General features: G+C 32.7%; 2 protein-coding genes and 1 non-coding gene across 3 annotated transcripts; 1 reads left to right on the top strand and 2 right to left on the bottom strand.

The window, feature by feature from the left end:
* Nucleotides 1-6,567: 6,567 nt before the first annotated feature.
* LOC108198142 (agamous-like MADS-box protein AGL62) lies at nt 6,568-7,194 on the bottom strand. The gene has a single exon (XM_017365911.2). The coding sequence runs from the start codon at nt 7,192-7,194 to the stop codon at nt 6,568-6,570; it is 627 nt and encodes a 208-aa protein (XP_017221400.2).
* Nucleotides 7,195-12,492: 5,298 nt separating this feature from the next.
* LOC108198141 (agamous-like MADS-box protein AGL62) lies at nt 12,493-13,119 on the bottom strand. The gene has a single exon (XM_017365910.2). It carries the CDS (start codon nt 13,117-13,119, stop codon nt 12,493-12,495), a length of 627 nt encoding a protein of 208 aa, XP_017221399.2.
* Nucleotides 13,120-14,720: 1,601 nt separating this feature from the next.
* On the top strand, nt 14,721-16,278 carry LOC108198772 (uncharacterized). Its single transcript, XR_010286221.1, has 3 exons — nt 14,721-14,847; nt 15,703-15,789; nt 15,895-16,278. It is a non-coding gene; the product is annotated as an uncharacterized LOC108198772 (transcript).
* Nucleotides 16,279-18,772: the final 2,494 nt, after the last annotated feature.

Raw genomic sequence — 18,772 nt, 5'->3', positions numbered from 1 at the left:
AATGACACACCATAATTCTGAACTACAAACTTATATATTATTTTATTAAATTACTTTTAGTTTTAAAAATTGTTGAAATATTTAACTTACATAAGAATATTCTATTCATCTCGTGGAAATAATTTTTATTTTTTCTTCTTTTGTGTTCGGGTTTATTTTTAAAATATTATACTTAAAGGTCCATGATAAATTTTAGTGTCACAAATACACTTATCTAACATAGTGAAAAAATTATTTTCTATAACATGCACGATTTTATTGTTTGAGATTTTTTTTGTAATACAATTAAAAATCTACATATCAAATAATGGACTTTATTTATAAAGTTATGCTCAGAAAGTAATCTACATGTATGGTAAGGCTGACAATTTCGGGTTTGGAGTCGGGTTGAAAGTCGCGGGTCAAAAATTTTACCCAACCCAAACCCGACCCGAAATTTTAATGGATTAGAATACCTAACCCGAGCCCGACCCGCATTACCGCGGGTAACCCGAACCCGATCCGAAAATTAATATTTATTAATAAATATATTTTTTAAATAAGAAATAAATATTATTTAACTTCAAATAAATTAATTTTTATTAAAATAATTTTTTTTATTAAATTTAACTAATAAACATTATGAAAATAATATAAATAATATAAATGTATATAATATTTATATTATATATTAATTTCTGGTCAATTTCGGATAATCCGAATTCAACTCGAAAATGACCCGTTTTTTCAAGGTTGATTTTGGGTCAACCCGAATTCGACCTGAACGCGAAAAACTCCTACTCGAATTCGTATTTTACGAGTCGAATTCGTGTCAGGTTGTCGGGTCGGTTCCAATATTGCCACCCCATTGTATGGTGAGGCATTGGTGAAGTAACTATTTAGAACCGGTAAGAGAAATTAATTAATTAGCCATCATAAAGGTTTTTTTCCTTTTTGAAAATATAGATAGCTAGTTTTTTATATATGTAAAACAAATTAATTAGAGTGTACACATGTTATGTTCATCTATTCGTAATTATTTTATTGATGGACACAATTTCCAATTGTGCTAGTTCAAAAATTTATTCTATCCTTACTCATGAAAATTTGAAATGTCTCGAATCATATGGTTGTGATATGTATATTAATAATTTTTACGGATACGAGGTTATTATCTTCTTTATTTTTGAGAAGTTAGAAGGATGGGTAAAACTACTAATGACATGACTTTATGTGTAAAATCATAAAAACTTCTTTTAAGATAGTATCAAGGGTGTGGGCAACATAATTTATCTAATATAATAATATTATTATTTATTTGTGTTAGAAATCATTAATTTTATTGCAGTTTTACAATAACCGATGCATAGATTAAAGGAGAATGGGAGGACCGCGCGCTTAAAAATTTTAAACACGTCTTAGACATTGGTTAAAGTAATAACCGATGCATAGATTAATAAAAGACATCGGTTAGTGTGCAGCCGATGTCAAAGAGATATTTTAACATCATGGTAATTTGCAACCGATGTCTAAACTGCGATGTCTAATCCACTTTTTTTAGTAGTGGAGTATTAGAATATGTTCTGCTCTAGATTGTTTTCATACATGCTTGAGTGGCGTGTTTCTAGTAGTATATTCAATTGTTAAGATGTGAAACTGCAACACTTACGTAGAACAGATAGGGTGCCTTGTTTGGTGTTGTACATTTTAGAATGGTTTGGTTCTTAATTTGTCTAGCAAAAAGTATGTACCATGAAGTGATCTATATATTTATTTAACAATATGCATTTCATTTAATGTTTTGTCTTCTTGGTAATATTTATGTCTGTAATTGAAGCTGTGCAGATTTAGTATGAAATAGTAGTAGTGTTATGGTGGAGTTTGAGGTTGTGCATAACAAGCCAAACATTTAATATATTATGCGGCATGTATGAATGTCAGTGGGGCTTTTGTTGGTATTGAATTTTGTCCTAATTTGTTAGCTGATTGTAAATGTTTGTTCTTTTAGTAATGCATTCTCTAGTTATTGAGAAATATTATGTCACACGAGGGAATCTATTGTGATGTATTGCTGAATGTTTGGAATTGTTGCTAGACGACGACGGAGCAACCGACTAATAGAAAGCCCTTGGGTGTTTAGTTGGAAGAAAAAAGAACCAGTGTCTGTAGACTTGGAGGACGAGGAGAACAGAAAAAGTAGTACTAATCTTGCTTCAGATAAGCTGTCTCAGAAAGAAGCAAGGAACAATCTGAGCAGGACATTTACAACGCTTATAGGATGTCTTCCTGCGTGGTCCTTGAACTACATTACCATCAGCATCGTACAACTTATTAGGCAATGGAGAAGCACCGTGATTACATATTAAATACTTGGCATACATATTGCCACCGTTGTCAGTCTTCTTTGTAAATTTTTTTTTTGCTAAATGTCTTCTTTGTATATTTACAGACATCAAACCACAAATAAGCCTATAATCCCTGTAAAATTTAAAAGCGTCCTCCAATGTAATAAAGTATTGATTTAGCTGAGGTTTCTTAAACTCCTCGCATATAGGAGTCCAGTACTTCACACCATCGTGTGCAACGTAACATGTAGCCTGTGAATTTTCACATTTCCGATGGGATCTTCTGCATCTTTATTCGGACTACAACTCTTCGAAGTCTTGGATACTAAAGATCCTACATCATTTTCTAAATTTTTTAGAGTCGGAAGAATCCATGTGTGGCACCTCTGAAACTACAATATTGACACATAAAGGCATTAGCTTTACAGGCAATACATTTCAGTCAAACATGAATCCAAACATATAAGCTACAACCTGAACACATGCACATCATTTACAAACGTGAAGGATTTATCAACAACGATAAGAAGAACTCTTGACAACAATAAAGGACATCATCTGTACATATTAAACAACTTATACACATCGAGACTCACCCGGAGGATCTTCGACATTCGCCATCTGAAACCCCAGACTGGAAGAGAACAAATTGTGCAACGGATTAGTACATTGACCTTACGTCGATCTACTATGCAGGATAACAGACCGGGCTGCAGCGTAGGATGAAACAAGAAAGCAGATATACAAGAGATGAAGATACATGCTATTAATCAGAAATTAATAGATACAAGAAGGATATAGATATAATATATTAGGTGGAAGCTTATAGGAGAAACATGGAAGCTTATATTCTCATTAATCAAAAGGCTCTTTATATAGAGCTAACATCAAACAAATAAGCATGATTATTGCCACTCATATAGCCTAATCAATTACAAATATTTCTCCAATCAATCAACATTAAAACAAAATTAACTAATTAATATTTCGGTTACAATTTTGAATCATAAATCCAACACTCCCTCTTGATTCGAAATTGTAATTTCTATTCGGAATTTGAAAATGACGATGTACTTCTCATCATCACCAAGCATGGAGCACTTCTCTCCACAACCGTGAAGCACTTTTCTTCACAAACGTGGTGCACTTCTCACCACAAACGTGGAGCACTTCTCTCCACAACTGTGAAGCACTTCTCTTCACAAACGTGGTGCACTTCTCACCACAAACGTGAAGCACTTCTCTCCACAATCGTGGTGCACTTCTCACCACAAACGTGGAGCACTTCTCTCCACAAACATTTTTCTTATCATTATGACACTCATCTTGGTGCCTCTTGTTATTTGATCCTCTTGACCCCCTTCATGTTCTTTCTCGGGAGATTTGGTTGACTCGTCTTCAAAATCCTTTATTTCATTTAGTGTTGGATTGTATCCAAGAGGTTGCATCTCCCTCTCAGATTCAATCCTCCACCAACTTGAACTTCTCATGGCGGGAGTCATGAACTCACATTGACAGATATCCCTTAAGATCATTAAAGCTCTGATACCATTTGTTGGATTTTTAAGATACAAGAGGGATATAGATATAATATATTAGGTGGAAGCTTATAGGAGAAACATGGAAGCTTATATTCTCATTAATCAAAAGGCTCTTTATATAGAGCTAACATCAAACAAAAAAGCATGATTAGTGCCACTCATATAGCCTAATCAATTACAAATATTTCTCCAATCAATCAACATTAAAACAAAATTAACTAATTAATATTTCGGTTACAATTTTGAATCATAATTCCAACAATAAGCAAGACAAGATATTTGTTTTGACAGTATGGGAAGCCTGGGGAACCTACCAAATGAACTAGACGTGACAAGAGTGAATGGTAGGAACTAGATGGTGAAGTAGAATATAAAAGAAAACAACTTGTCTCACATAGTTTTCTCAAGATCCTCAGTTGTAAAAATCTATTGAAGTCGTTAGATGGTTTGATGCATGATACAAGACACTACATGATTCTTTGTGTTTTCTTGACTTATCTACGTAGTTAAAGAATTTTTTGGCAACCTGCCTTGAGTTTTCTTGAGTTTTCTATGTATAATAAAGAATTTTGTGACAATGTGGCACTACTTTGATGATTCATGTCATGTAGTGTAATACAATGTAAGGCAACATTGAGTTTCTGTGATGCATGATCAGAAGGCATGATATGATTTAATTTAAATTATTTAAGTTACCTATATTGAACAAGTGTAGGATACTTGTGCAAAGCATTGTTCAAAAAATTCGTCAAATTAGAGATTCGAATATAATTATAAAAATCTCAAGAACGAAAGCGGTACTGCTTTAAACCATCGTTAATGGTTCCTTTAATCAAATCTATCACATGTAAAGAGTTTGGTTATTGTTTTTGATATAGGAAAATCCCTTAAACCAAATCAAACATGTTGTAGTGTATTATTTTCTTTATGTACAAGAGTTGCTCACCTTTCCTCACCATTACTAATATTCAGAGTTATTGTTTCGTGCTAAAGTCATCAATTTATATGATATGAGAGAAGATTTGATAACCTAATTTTTCACATAACCTTTTACAATGTGAGATATCAAGTTGTCTTAAGGTTTGTTATGTGTGTTGTGTATGACTATCTAAGTGTGTATGGCCTTGTTCCATGCACTAGTTTATTTTCAAGATCCACTCATGTCTTCAAATAAGTATCATTTCTACATATGAAAAATTTCGATTATAGCACATCTCTTGCCGGCCATTATTGATAAATGTGTAAAAGATATATGTGGAGTTGATGATTAGAGGTCTATGAGAAATATCTTCTATCTAGCATGCAAAAGGTCATTTAATATACGACTCTCTACAAAAAGAAAGTTGAGATTTGTTGTTGCGACAAATGTGAAGAGTTTCACATATGTAGTGGAAGGTACTCTAATGGGATAGGTTTAACAATATAGTAATGGCTTGGAACCACAATGAATATATAAAGTACATGTAAAGGAAATATATAAACATAGCTTGAAACAATATAGAATGAAAGTAAGTGATTTTCTTATTAAATAGTCCGGAGGAAGAAGTAAAATCTATAAATTATGTTGTCGAGTGTTTGAGAGTCGATCAAATATTCGATCTTTGAATTGCTATCAAGGTCAATAAGAGTTTGCTATCAAGGTCAATAAGAGTTTGCACTAATGTGCAATGCAGAGAGAGTGGGAGGAGGTTGTTGGAAAAATTAATGAGGGACTCAAATTGACTAATGTTAGTTTTCTATTTTAATTATGATTTTATACGAACACAATATATACAAAAATATATATAGGATACAAATCAAGGATGTGCGAAATTTCAAATATATGCATCTATTCCTCTCAAAAGATGAGATATCTTATTTTGTTGGCTGACATATTTGGGGGCACCAACTTTGTGCATTTAAATTTCACCTGTTTTGAGTTTCATGGTCGAAGGGTTTTAGCCATTAGATGAATTCCATGCCAAACTCAAAAAAATAAGTCTAACAGACTTAATAGTTTGTGACGAAATAGGACACTTTCTCACTCTGACTCTGGAGATAATCACCTGTATTACTAACAAGATGCGGCCCACACACTGACTAAGGAACTTTCAGTAGTGAATAACTTAATATGTAAAATTTACTAATTCCATTCTCAAACAGAGAACAAAGTTCTCCCCTGGCTCCGGGAAAAATAATTTAAATCCATTTAAGATTTTCAATTATTCGACTATATACAAATCTGAACTGTTTTATCACTCGCATATTACTCTAGGGTCTATTAAGAGACCATGAACAATCTATATCCAAAAGATTGTACATAGATGGTTTTCTACGTGGCCCCGCAAAGATCAAGATTTCTACCAACCCTCGCACATTCTTTTCTCTTCTTCTATATATAATAAAGAAATTAACATTCTATAAAGTGAAACTTATACTAAACATTAATATATAAGGAGTATAAGAACTAACAACTTTTAGCAACTGAATAAATTAAATGATATTATGAAACCAAAATAGAGAAAACAACATTAAAATATTTTATTCATCATGATATGAAGAAAGAAATCATTAAATGAGTAGCACAAACCAAGACAAAAGGCATGATATATAGCTTGGTTTTCTTATTGTACAAACATATATAAAATGTTTTAACAAAAGACCACTTACGACATGTTCTTATAATTTAGCTCCTTTATGCCTCACACCCTTGGTTGGGTTCCCTAATTTTGGTACACAATTGGATGTCCACATCCGTGCCCGAGATTAAATCCATTTGGTGTCATTGAAAGTCCAGTGCTAGTGCTACACCCATTTAGTGCTAGTGGGTGTTCCATCATCACAAGATTCTGAGCGTGTGTTGCGATGCTTCTCTTGAGGTCCTCCATACTTGTTTTCAACATATCAAGTTGTTCAAATCGAAGATCATCAACGAGAGCCTCCCACCAGAACATTTCTTCTCGTTGCTTCCTCAATTTTATGAGCTCCTCCCCTTGTTTCTTCTGCTCTTCCGAATATATAAGCAACTCAGAGAGTTCCTTGTTGAGTAGACGAACCCTTGCACTGCGAAGAGCCTGTACAAGTTGAAGGGTGGTTGAATTCATTGGACTCGGGTCCTGAGCATTGAGGAATTTGTCGAGGATTTGTTCAACATTTGGATATCCAAATGAGAAAACTTTTTTCCCTGGAGAGAAGACGATGATTGCAATCTCTACACCACATAGAGTGCTGAGCTCACTCGCTTTCTTGAATAACCCACAACGCCTCTTGGAGAATGTAACCCTCAGATTACTTTCCTTGCTCATTTTTGCCATAACAATCTTTTGGCGACCCTTGCTCTTTGTTGCCATGTTCCTCTATCCTCCTTAGTTGATACAATGAAATAGAACAGGAGATTATAAAGGGATGCTACCCCTTGGGTACCTTCACTAATATTGGAAAAAGCGAGAAAATATTGGTATCTGAATATTTCATTCTATTAGCATTTAAAAACTTGCATTGCCGGACCATATGGTAATCTTTCAAATAGAAAAAACATAATTAATTTCTGGAATTTTCTTGTAACATTAGTATTTATTAGGGATCTTATATTCCTCTTTTTTGTGCCATGACATTCTTACAGTTGTTTTGATAATACAAGGAGAATAAATGACTTCTGTTTCCAAAACAGGCCACACTTATAATTCCTTTTTGTCTTATTTTTATTAAAACCAAAAAACATATGATTGGTCTACTTACTTAAAGTGTTTATTATATTTGTAGAAAAAGTCAATTTGAACATCAATAAAAACTATACAAAACCCAAAATCAATCATATATTCCTAACATCAGGCACTAAACTTCATTTGACACGATGGATAAAGTCTTGAATATTTTTCAGAAAAAAAAACTAAATGGTATATTTTAGTTTATTATTTTTTGGAAATCTAAAATCAATTTGAATATATTGATTAATATATTTACCGATATTATAAAAGGCATATTTCATCACCATTTATTATTAATAGTTTTAATTTTGTTCAAATACTGGGAATATTGGTCCAAAATGACACACCATAATTCTGAACTACAAACTTATATATTATTTTATTAAATTACTTTTAGTTTTAAAAATTGTTGAAATATTTAACTTACATAAGAATATTCCATTCATCTCGTGGAAATAATTTTTATTTTTTCTTCTTTTGTGTTCGGGTTTATTTTTAAAATATTGTACTTAAAGGTCTATGGTAAATTTTAGTGTCACAAATACACTTATCTAACATATTGAAAAAATTAATTTCTATAACATGCACGATTTTATTGTTAGAGATTTTTTTTGTAATACAATTAAAAATCTACATATCAAATAATGGACTTTCTTTATAAAGTTATGCTCAGAAAGTAATCTACATGTATGGTAAGGCTGACAATTTCGGGTTTGGAGTCGGGTTGAAAGTCGCGGGTCAAAAATTTTACCCAACCCAAACCCGACCCGAAATTTTAATGGATTAGAATACACAACCCGAGCCCGACCAGCATTACCCGCGGGTAACCCGAACCCGAAAATTAATATTTATTATATTTTTTAAATAAGAAATAAATATTATTTAATTTCAAATAAATTAATTTTTATTAAAATAAATTTTGTTTATTAAATTTAACTAATAAACATTATAAAAATAATATAAATAATTTAAATGTATATAATATTTATATTATATATTAATTTCGGGTCAATTTCGGATAACCCGAATTCAACCCGAAAATGACCCGTTTTTTCAGGGTTGATTTTGGGTCAACCCGAATTCGACCTGAACCCGAAAAACTCCAACTCGAATTCGTATTTTACAAGTCGAATTCGTATCGGGTTGTCGCGTCGGTTCCAATATTGCCACCCCATTGTATGGTGAGGTATTGGTGAAGTAACTTTTTATTACCGGTAAGAGAAATTAATTAATTAGTCATCATAAAGGTTTTTTTCCTTTTTGAAAATATAGATATTTTTTTTATATATGTAAAACAAATTAATTAGAGTGTACACATGTTATGTTCATCTATTCGTAATTATTTTATTGATGGACACAATTTCCAATTGTGCTAGTTCAAAATTTTATTCTATTCTTACTCATGAAAATTTGTAATGTCTCGAATCATATGGTTGTGATATGTATATTAATAATTTTTACGGATACGAGGTTATTATCTTTTCTTTTTTTGAGAAGTTAGAAGGATGGGTAAAACTACTAATGACATGACTTTATGTGTAAAATCATGAAAACTTCTTTTAAGATAGTATCAAGGGTGTGGCCAACATAATTTATCTAATATAATAATATTATTATTTATTTCTGTTAGATGTCATTAATTTTATTGCAGTTTTACATTTATTCCTATACTCTCCACTTTAGTTAGTTTTACAAGATATCTTTTACTCAGATCCATCTCATGAATATGTGCGTAAAAGGGTTTTTGGGAATGTAGTACATCTAAAAACCTTTCTATTTTATCAAAGAAAAAATGAAATGGTGAAGTAGAATATAAAAGAAAACAACTTGTCTCACATAGTTTTCTCAAGATCCTCATTTGTGAAAATCTATTGAAGTCGTTAGATGGTTTGATGCATGATACAAGACACTACATGATTCTTTGTGTTTTCTTGACTTATCTACGTAGTTAAAGAATTTTTTAGCAACCTGCCTTGAGTTTGCTTGAGTTTTCTATGTAGAATAAAGAATTTTGTGACAATGTGCCACTACTTTGATGATTTGTGTCATGTAGTGTAATACAATGTAAGGCAACATTGAGTTTGTGTGATGCATGATCAGAAGGCATGATATGATTTAATTTAAATTATTTAAGTTACCTATATTGAACAAGTGTAGGATACTTGTTCATAGCATTGTTCAAAAAATCCGTCAAATTAGAGATTCGAATATAACCATAAAAATCTCAAGAAGGAAAGCGGTACTGCTTTAAACCATCGTTAATGGTTCCTTTAATCAAATCTATCACATGTAAAGAGTTTGGTTATTGTTTTTGATATAGGAAAATCCCTTAAACCAAATCAAACATGTTGTAGTGTATTATTTTCTTTATGTACAAGAGTTGCTCACCTTTCCTCACCATTACTAATTTTCACAGTTATTGTCCAGTGCTAAAGTCATCAATTTATATGATATGAGAGAAGATTTGATAACATAATTTTTTACATAACCTTTTTCAGTGTGAGATATCAAGTTGTCTAAAGGTTTGTTATGTGTGTTGTGTATGACTATCTAGGTGTGTAGGGCCTTGTTCCATGCACTAGTTTATTTTCAAGATCCACTCATGTCTTCAAATAAGTATCATTTCTACATATGAAAAATTTCTATTTTAGCACATCTCTTGCCGGCCATTATTGATAAATGTGTAAAAGATATATGTGGCGTTGACCATTAGAGGTCTATGAGAAATATCTTCTATCTAGCATGCAAAAGGTCATTTAATATACGACTCTCTACAAAAAGAAAGTTGAGATTTGTTGTTCCGACAAATGTGAAGAGTGTCACATATGTAGTGGAAGGTACTCTAATGGGATAGTTTTAACAATATAGTAATGGCTTGGAACCACAACGAATATATAAAGCACATGTAAAAGAAATATATAAACATAGCTTGAAACAATATAGAATGAAAGTAAGTGATTTTCTTATTAAATAGTCGGGAGGAAGAAGTAAAATCTATAAATTATGTTGTCGAGTGTTTGAGAGTTGATCAAACTTTCGATCTTTGAATTGCTATCAAGGTCAATAAGAAAAGTCAAAGTTGTTTTAGTTCCTAAAATGGGTACAACACATGCATGAAGCTTAAAGGATGAACTATTTAATGATGAACTGATTTTCTTTTTCTTTATTTCCCAACTACATATCAGATTCATTGCTGAAAAATAAGAATACTAAGCAATCTTCAACTCTAATTTTTTGTCAACTCATTTGAAAAAGATAAACAATCTTCTGTTATGCACTAAACCCTCACATCATTCAAACTCAATAGAAATCCCTAATTGGACTTCACCAAACACATATATAATACCCACAATTGTACTTTTAAGATAGTTAGAACAATAAGGAATTTGTAGATTGAGCAATTGAAGACTGTAATTTGTTTGGAGCGGGGAGAAGACAAGAGTTGGTCCATGAATTCGTGCCACATGATATATATGGATGAATGATCATGAGTGAAATGTGATGTGATGGTTGAGGTCACACATGGAGTAAAACTGAATTTCAAAAATAAAAATAAATAACTTTACTCAAAATATGTTAATTGTCATAGCCCTTACACCAAGGCTACAAGTATGATTAATTCAAAAAATTATATAATATTACTTACTATCAAATTGTGTATATATATAAAAATAAAGTACGAAACTTACTTCGATTGCCTTAAGTTCGTTCGCTCCATTGAACTAATTTCCACTTAAATGCACTCAATTTAAAACACTATGAAGATAATACTTTCTTTACCTAAATTTTTTTATTATAGTGGGTAGTAGCTTATATATGGTTTTTTTGAATATAACTATAGAAATTGTATTTTATAAAACACACTAGAAGCAAGGTATCCATATCTTAAGTTTGCAGTAATGTGCAATGCAGAGAGGGTGGGAGGAGGTTGTTGGAAAAATTAATGACCGACTCAAATTGACTAATGTTAGTTTTCTATTTTAATTATGATTTTATACGAACACAATATATACAAAGATATATATAGGATACAAATCAAGGATGTGCGAAATTTCAAATATATGCATCTATTCCTCTCAAAAGATGAGATATCTTATTTTGTTGGTTGACATATTTGGGGGCACCAACTTTGTGCATTTAAATTTCACTTGTTTTGAGTTTCATGGTCGAAGGGTTTTAGCCATTAGATGAATTCCATGCCAAACTCAAAAAAATAAGTCTAACAGACTTAATAGTTTGTGACGAAATAGGACACTTTCTCACTCTGACTCTGGAGATAATCACCTGTATTACTAACGAGATGCGGCCCACACACTGACTAAGGAACTTTCAGTAGTGAATAACTTAATATGTAAAATTTACTAATTCCATTCTCAAACAGAGAACAAAGTTCTCCCCTGGCTCCGGGAAAAATAATTTAAAGCCATTTAAGATTTTCAATTATTCGACTATATACAAATCTGAACTGTTTTATCACTCGAATATTACTCTAGGGTCTATCAAGAGACCATGAACAATCTATATCCAAAAGATTGTACATAGATGGTTTTCTACGTGGCCCCGCAAAGATCAAGATTTCTACCAACCCTCGCACATTCTTTTCTCTTCTTCTATATATAATAAAGAAATTAACATTCTGTAAAGTGAAACTTATACTAAATATTAATATATAAGGAGTATAAGAACTAACAACTTTTAGCAACTGAATAAATTAAATGATATTATGAAACCAAAATAGAGAAAACAACATTAAAATATTTTATTCATCATGATATGAAGAAAGAAATCATTAAATGAGTAGCACAAACCAAGACAAAAAGCATGATATATAGCTTGGTTTTCTTATTGTACAAACATATATAAAATGTTTTAACAAAAGACCACTTACGACATGTTCTTATAATTTAGCTCCTTTATGCCTCACACCCTTGGTTGGGTTCCCTAATTTTGGTACACAATTGGATGTCCACATCCGTGCCCGAGATTAAATCCATTTGGTGTCATTGAAAGTCCAGTGCTGGTGCTACACCCATTTAGTGCTAGTGGGTGTTCCATCATCACAAGATTCTGAGCGTGTGTTGCGATGCTTCTCTTGAGGTCCTCCATACTTGTTTTCAACATATCAAGTTGTTCAAATCGAAGATCATCAACGAGAGCCTCCCACCAGAACATTTCTTCTCGTTGCTTCCTCAATTTTATGAGCTCCTCCCCTTGTTTCTTCTGCTCTTCCGAATATATAAGCAACTCAGAGAGTTCCTTGTTGAGTAGACGAACCCTTGCACTGCGAAGAGCCTGTACAAGTTGAAGGGTGGTTGAATTCATTGGACTCGGGTCCTGAGCATTGAGGAATTTGTCGAGGATTTGTTCAACATTTGGATATCCAAATGAGAAAACTTTTTTCCCTGGAGAGAAGACGATGATTGCAATCTCTACACCACATAGAGTGCTGAGCTCACTCGCTTTCTTGAATAACCCACAACGCCTCTTGGAGAATGTAACCCTCAGATTACTTTCCTTGCTCATTTTTGCCATAACAATCTTTTGCCGACCCTTGCTCTTTGTTGCCATGTTCCTCTATCCTCCTTAGTTGATACAATGAAATAGAACAGGAGATTATAAAGGGATGCTACCCCTTGGGTACCTTCACTAATATTGGAAAAAGCGAGGAAATATTGGTATCTGAATATTTCATTCTATTAGCATTTAAAAACTTGCATTGCCGGACCATATGGTAATCTTTCAAATAGAAAAAACATAATTAATTTCTGGAATTTTCTTGTAACATTAGTATTTATTAGGGATCTTATATTCCTCTTTTTTGTGCCATGACATTCTTACAGTTGTTTTGATGATACAAGGAGAATAAATGACTTCTGTTTCCAAAACAGGCCACACTTATAATTCCTTTTTGTCTTATTTTTATTAAAACTAAAAAACTTATGATTGGTCTACTTACTTAAAGTGTTTATTATATTTGTAGAAAAAATCAATTTGAACATCAATAAAAACTATACAAAACCCAAAATCAATCATATATTCCTAACATCAGGCACTAAACTTCATTTGACACGATGGATAAAGTCTTGAATATTTTTCAGAAAAAAAAAAACTAAATGGTATATTTTAGTTTATTATTTTTTGGAAATCTAAAATCAATTTGAATATATTGATTAATATATTTACCGATATCATAAAAGGCATATTTCATCACCATTTATTATTAATAGTTTTAATTTTGTTCAAATACTGGGAATATTGGTCCAAAATGACACACCATAATTCTGAACTACAAACTTATATATTATTTTATTAAATTACTTTTAGTTTTAAAAATTGTTGAAATATTTAACTTACATAAGAATATTCCATTCATCTCGTGGAAATAATTTTTATTTTTTCTTCTTTTGTGTTCGGGTTTATTTCTAAAATATTATACTTAAAGGGTCAATATATCTATCTATTATATTACCGCAGAAGGAACCAGTGGCGTATGCAGGATTTAAGTCCAGAGGGGGCTGGATTTTAGTCCCACCGGGAAAAAAATTTTTGGGTACATAATATATAATTAAATTTGACATATTATTGTTACAACTTACAAATTCACAATAACACTCTCCTAGGTGCCATATTTTGAAACCTCACTATAATGTCTTCAACATCAATTTATATTAAAGTATAAAATATTAGTCTATTACAAATGTAATATTAAAGTATAAATGTAATATTAAAGTATAATTAAATTTAACTATTAGTCTATTACAAATGTAATATTAAAGTATAAAATAAAATATAAAACTAAAATGTTATTAAAAAAGTTTGATAAAAATATTTTTTATGTATTCATTTGACTTTTTGAAAATAATTTTCATTTTTTAAAAATAAATTAGTATGTACTAAAATATTTAGAGGGGTCTAATTTTTTTTTTTTAATCTTGTACACCAAAAAAAAAAAAAAAATAATTTTTTTTCAGAATCCAGGGGGGGCTATAGACCACCCTCGTCCCGTGCTAACTCCGCCACTGGAAGGAACCCCCTTTTTTTGCGTAAGAACAAACTTCTTTACCACTTACATTCTATAAAATGACATGAAAATGAAAAGTACGCAGATAGAATTATGTTAGATCAGCTCAGATAGGAGAATACACACAGAAATAACAAAAGAAGTCCAAAAATATTAAGGCGCCTATATTCCCTTTTCTGCAGGTGCATATTCATCTCAAACGGCACTTGATGAGTGATCTTCCGAAATCAGATGATTCTGTTGCACAGTGGTGTAAGGACGCTTTCGTGGTCAAGGTAACAACTTTTTTCTTATGCATTGTCCTTTTCTTCTGCCTATGATCTGAAGATATTTTATGACACGGACTAGTATTGCACACATGAAGGTGCATGCAACTTTCGTGCTGAAAGGAGCTACATACAACTTTGTTATCCTCGGTTACTATGAAACTCTATAAATCCTACCGATTCTTGCATACCACCAATATTCTTCTAACAGGCTACTATTAGTTTGTTTCATAATAGGCCCAATTTGAAGCTTTGCTTACTCGTATTGTTAGCTTTTAGATTAATTTTTGAAGGAAAAATATTAGAGAAGTGGTTCTTCACTATGACATATACTCCCCCCGTCCCAAAATAATAGTAGCTTCGACTTTTTTCACGTATTTTGAGGGTAAAAAAACACAATTCTATATATTATTTTTTAAATTTATTCTTCTGAATATAGTTACAGATGTTAAAGTTTGTATTCAGAAAAAGAAAATTTGAAAAATAATGTGTAGAACTCTTTACACCTCAAATTATGTGCAAAAAGTCAAAGCGACTATTATTTTGAGATAGAGTGAGTATATTGTTAGAAATTGTTTCATGACATCATTACTAATCTTTCTTGAGTTTTATACATTCTTAGGAGACAGCTATCAATTTAACAGATTTTCACTAGAAGCTCTCATTATGAAAGTGCTGAAAATGGAACACAACACAAACATGAAAACTATATGTGATATACCTGTTGTTTGCCTGTGCATAGTGTGTCACTTTACCACGGCGGTATCGGTAAAGTGCACTTGGTATTCGTAATCTATCTGTCCTCGATGTAAGTGCTTTCTAAGTTGATTGACATTTTTTTCCTTCTGGATTTGGCTCAAGTAGGATAACTTATTGGATAAGCATAAAGAAAATGATAGCTTTGGTGATGGAGAACTACAAGACACTGGTCGACCGTTGAATTCTCTTGTGGTAACACAAATATTAATTTACCAACCCCAATCTTCGTTCTGATCAAGCTTCTATTTCCTATGGGCAATTCATTTGTATGTGGTCTAATAACTACTGCTACAACAGGTTGTCATCTCCTGGGCATGTCTTCTCATTTTTGGGGCCTTAAAATTCTTCCAGTGGTCCTCAATACTATCTTCTTGGAAGGGTCTTGCATTCTCGGCAGTTGGCCTAGGCATAGTTACGGTTCTTATGCAGATATTGATTCAATTTTCCCAATCAGAGCGTTCCAACCGTCCGATGCTGTCGAAACATGCAAAACCACCCCAATGAAGGCCAGTAGTAGGAGAGAACCTGCATATACTAAGAGAGGTGCAACAGTTACCTCATTAGGCTTGTTCAATCCTTCACACAATTGAGTCCTTCATCTGTAGTGATATTTGTGAAATATGACATTCGCTGTACAACTTTATGCTCCTCAAGGGATGTCCATGTTGGACCTTGTATACTTGTACAACTAGAGAGAGTAGGAAAGGCATATCAATTAGTTGGTCTTGTTAATTATTTAGTAATTGGGTCCAGCAACACAGTACCTTGGTTTATTTGTTTGATACCTGTACTTCATTTTTTCGAAACTTTTCAAGTCCGATTATCATCTTTGACGTTGGTTAAAATATCAAACTGGAATTAGAAGATAAATAGGTCTCGTTTCTGAGGTAACTAACTTAAAGTGGTTTGATTGTTGCACATTTAAGTATGTACAATTAGCTTTACCATGGTAATTCACTACTCATATTCGTTGTTAGGGTACTAATGAAAATTTACACCTACGACGATCCCTTCTGCAAAAGTTTTCTTTTCGACTAACCTATACATCAGTATATTTACGATACATATCAATGAAGGAAGCTTTCGTGATAAACATGAGTCTCATGTATACAAAATCATGGGCCAAGATATTGTTTACATATATATCACACAATATTTTGTCTTATACTTAAGCTAGGATAACAGCCTCTCTAGTCTTTCAGAAGAGGGAAATCGTCTACGTACATTTTATCCTCCCTGGATTTGCTTTAAGCGGGTTTGGTTTACAAGATGTTGAAAGCCGGAGTAAGAGCCTCTATTCTTTCGGAATAGTCATATTTGCTCTAAGCGGGATATGCTGGGTACGTTTGGTTTGGTTTACAGGATGTTGAAATGCCGACGCTGTCATTGAACTGCCTATCATTGAATTGACATATGACTTGGCGAGCCAGCATTTCGCAATTGCAGGTCGGTGTACCTTGGACTCTTCATTAATCCGAGAGCAGAATGTAGGTCCAAATTCAGCTCATAAGCTGCTGGTACATTAACTAGAATATAAATTCAGCTAAAAACCTCATGTGCAAGAATAATAAAAAGACACTAATTCCACAACTTGGATGATGTCAAGGCTGTACTGCACCAGTGACTTCCAATCATTTTGTTATTCACCATTCTGAATTATAAGTATTCTTGCTAATCGTGTTTCATGTGCCATTAAATCATGTGTTGCTGACATTAACTCACTTGTCTATCACATCAAGCTGCTCTGTTCTTCCCTTATCATATATCATGTCTAATTTTTTGTTTTTTTCCTGCGTGAATAATATGACTTCCATTTTCGCTACTGTCTCTTGTAAAAGTATGTGTACAACTTTATTGCTTGTTGCCCTAGAAGGTAAAGAGCGTGCAACTCTTCAACAGTTGATTGGCAATTGTCAGTTTTGTTCCTGGACTCCTTTTCTAGTTAATTGCTTCTATAATGTCTACTTAACATTATGTAATATCCAGGATTCCGGGATCGATAGCCTAGTGGTAAAGGATTATCGTTTTCACATTCTTCAGCCGTGGCTTCGATTCCTCAGGGAGAATTTTGTTTCCCTCATAAAAGAAAGTGTAATTTCCCAGATATTTACTAAAATAGAGAGTTTGGTTTGATAAATGTTTTGTTTTTCATGGTAAATTATACAAGTTGATGGCAGAAATTACTGTATAAAGCTTAAACAAAGCACGCATATGCATTAACTAACATTCTTCAATAACTTTAAAGCTTCAACGAGGCAGACAAACAATCTGGCAATCTGCATTGTCTCTAGCTTACCTACCATTCCTAGGCTTTTAATTGCTTATTGCTTCTGGATGATTGTTTGTTAACTGAAAGCAAAGGTTCATGCGTTTTATCGAATATTTTTTGGCAGAAAATGCATCCCAAACTAAAGTTCGCTCTGAGGAAGCTATTAATTATAATTTGCTTATTAGGGCATTAATTTTCCTAAAAACAAAGCGCATAGTATTAGGTTACACCCGTTCATTTGTACGATGATAGATATCACACATATTTAGAGTGTCATGTCACACCGTTTCTCATTTTATATCAATGTCATTCAAGACGGGTCATCCGAAAGCGATTAAATAAATACTTTATCAATTGACGATCGGATCATAGTAATTAGTAATCACGGTTGAAATATATAGCATCCGTAACATGGCTCTGATACCATATTGAGAATCAGTCCGTCTCAAAGATTAAGGTGTTAGTGAAAAAGCCTAAATAAATTTTATACTATATTTAAACAACCGTTATAACAATTTTTCTTCACAACACAAACCGCGGGGACATAACTTTGAGAAGCAGCCCATAGGTAATCTTGGTTGAATTTATGTCCATATCTTTTTATCTTTGTGTAGTCTGGAGAATCAGTGGGATGGGAAAGAAGAGTTTGATAAAACGGGGCAGTAGGTAAAAAACGTTGTCATTTTGTAGCTGGATAATGTAGAAAGAGGCTGACTTATCTTGTCCTCCTGGGATCCACTTGTATATTTGAAATTGCATGGGGTAAGGTCAGAGATGTTTCTCAATACTAGACATCAACATGGAAACTCAGAGCAGTGTTTTCTATCTACCGAGACAGAACACACACTCGTGCACTCTCGGAACTCTGGAATTCAGTATTCAACATGCTGGTGTGTAGTCTGTACA

This window comes from Daucus carota, chromosome 8 (genome assembly GCF_001625215.2).
Source record: "Daucus carota subsp. sativus chromosome 8, DH1 v3.0, whole genome shotgun sequence".
NCBI classification, from domain to species: domain Eukaryota; kingdom Viridiplantae; phylum Streptophyta; class Magnoliopsida; order Apiales; family Apiaceae; genus Daucus; species Daucus carota.
This window is presented reverse-complemented; position numbering and strand designations above follow the sequence as displayed.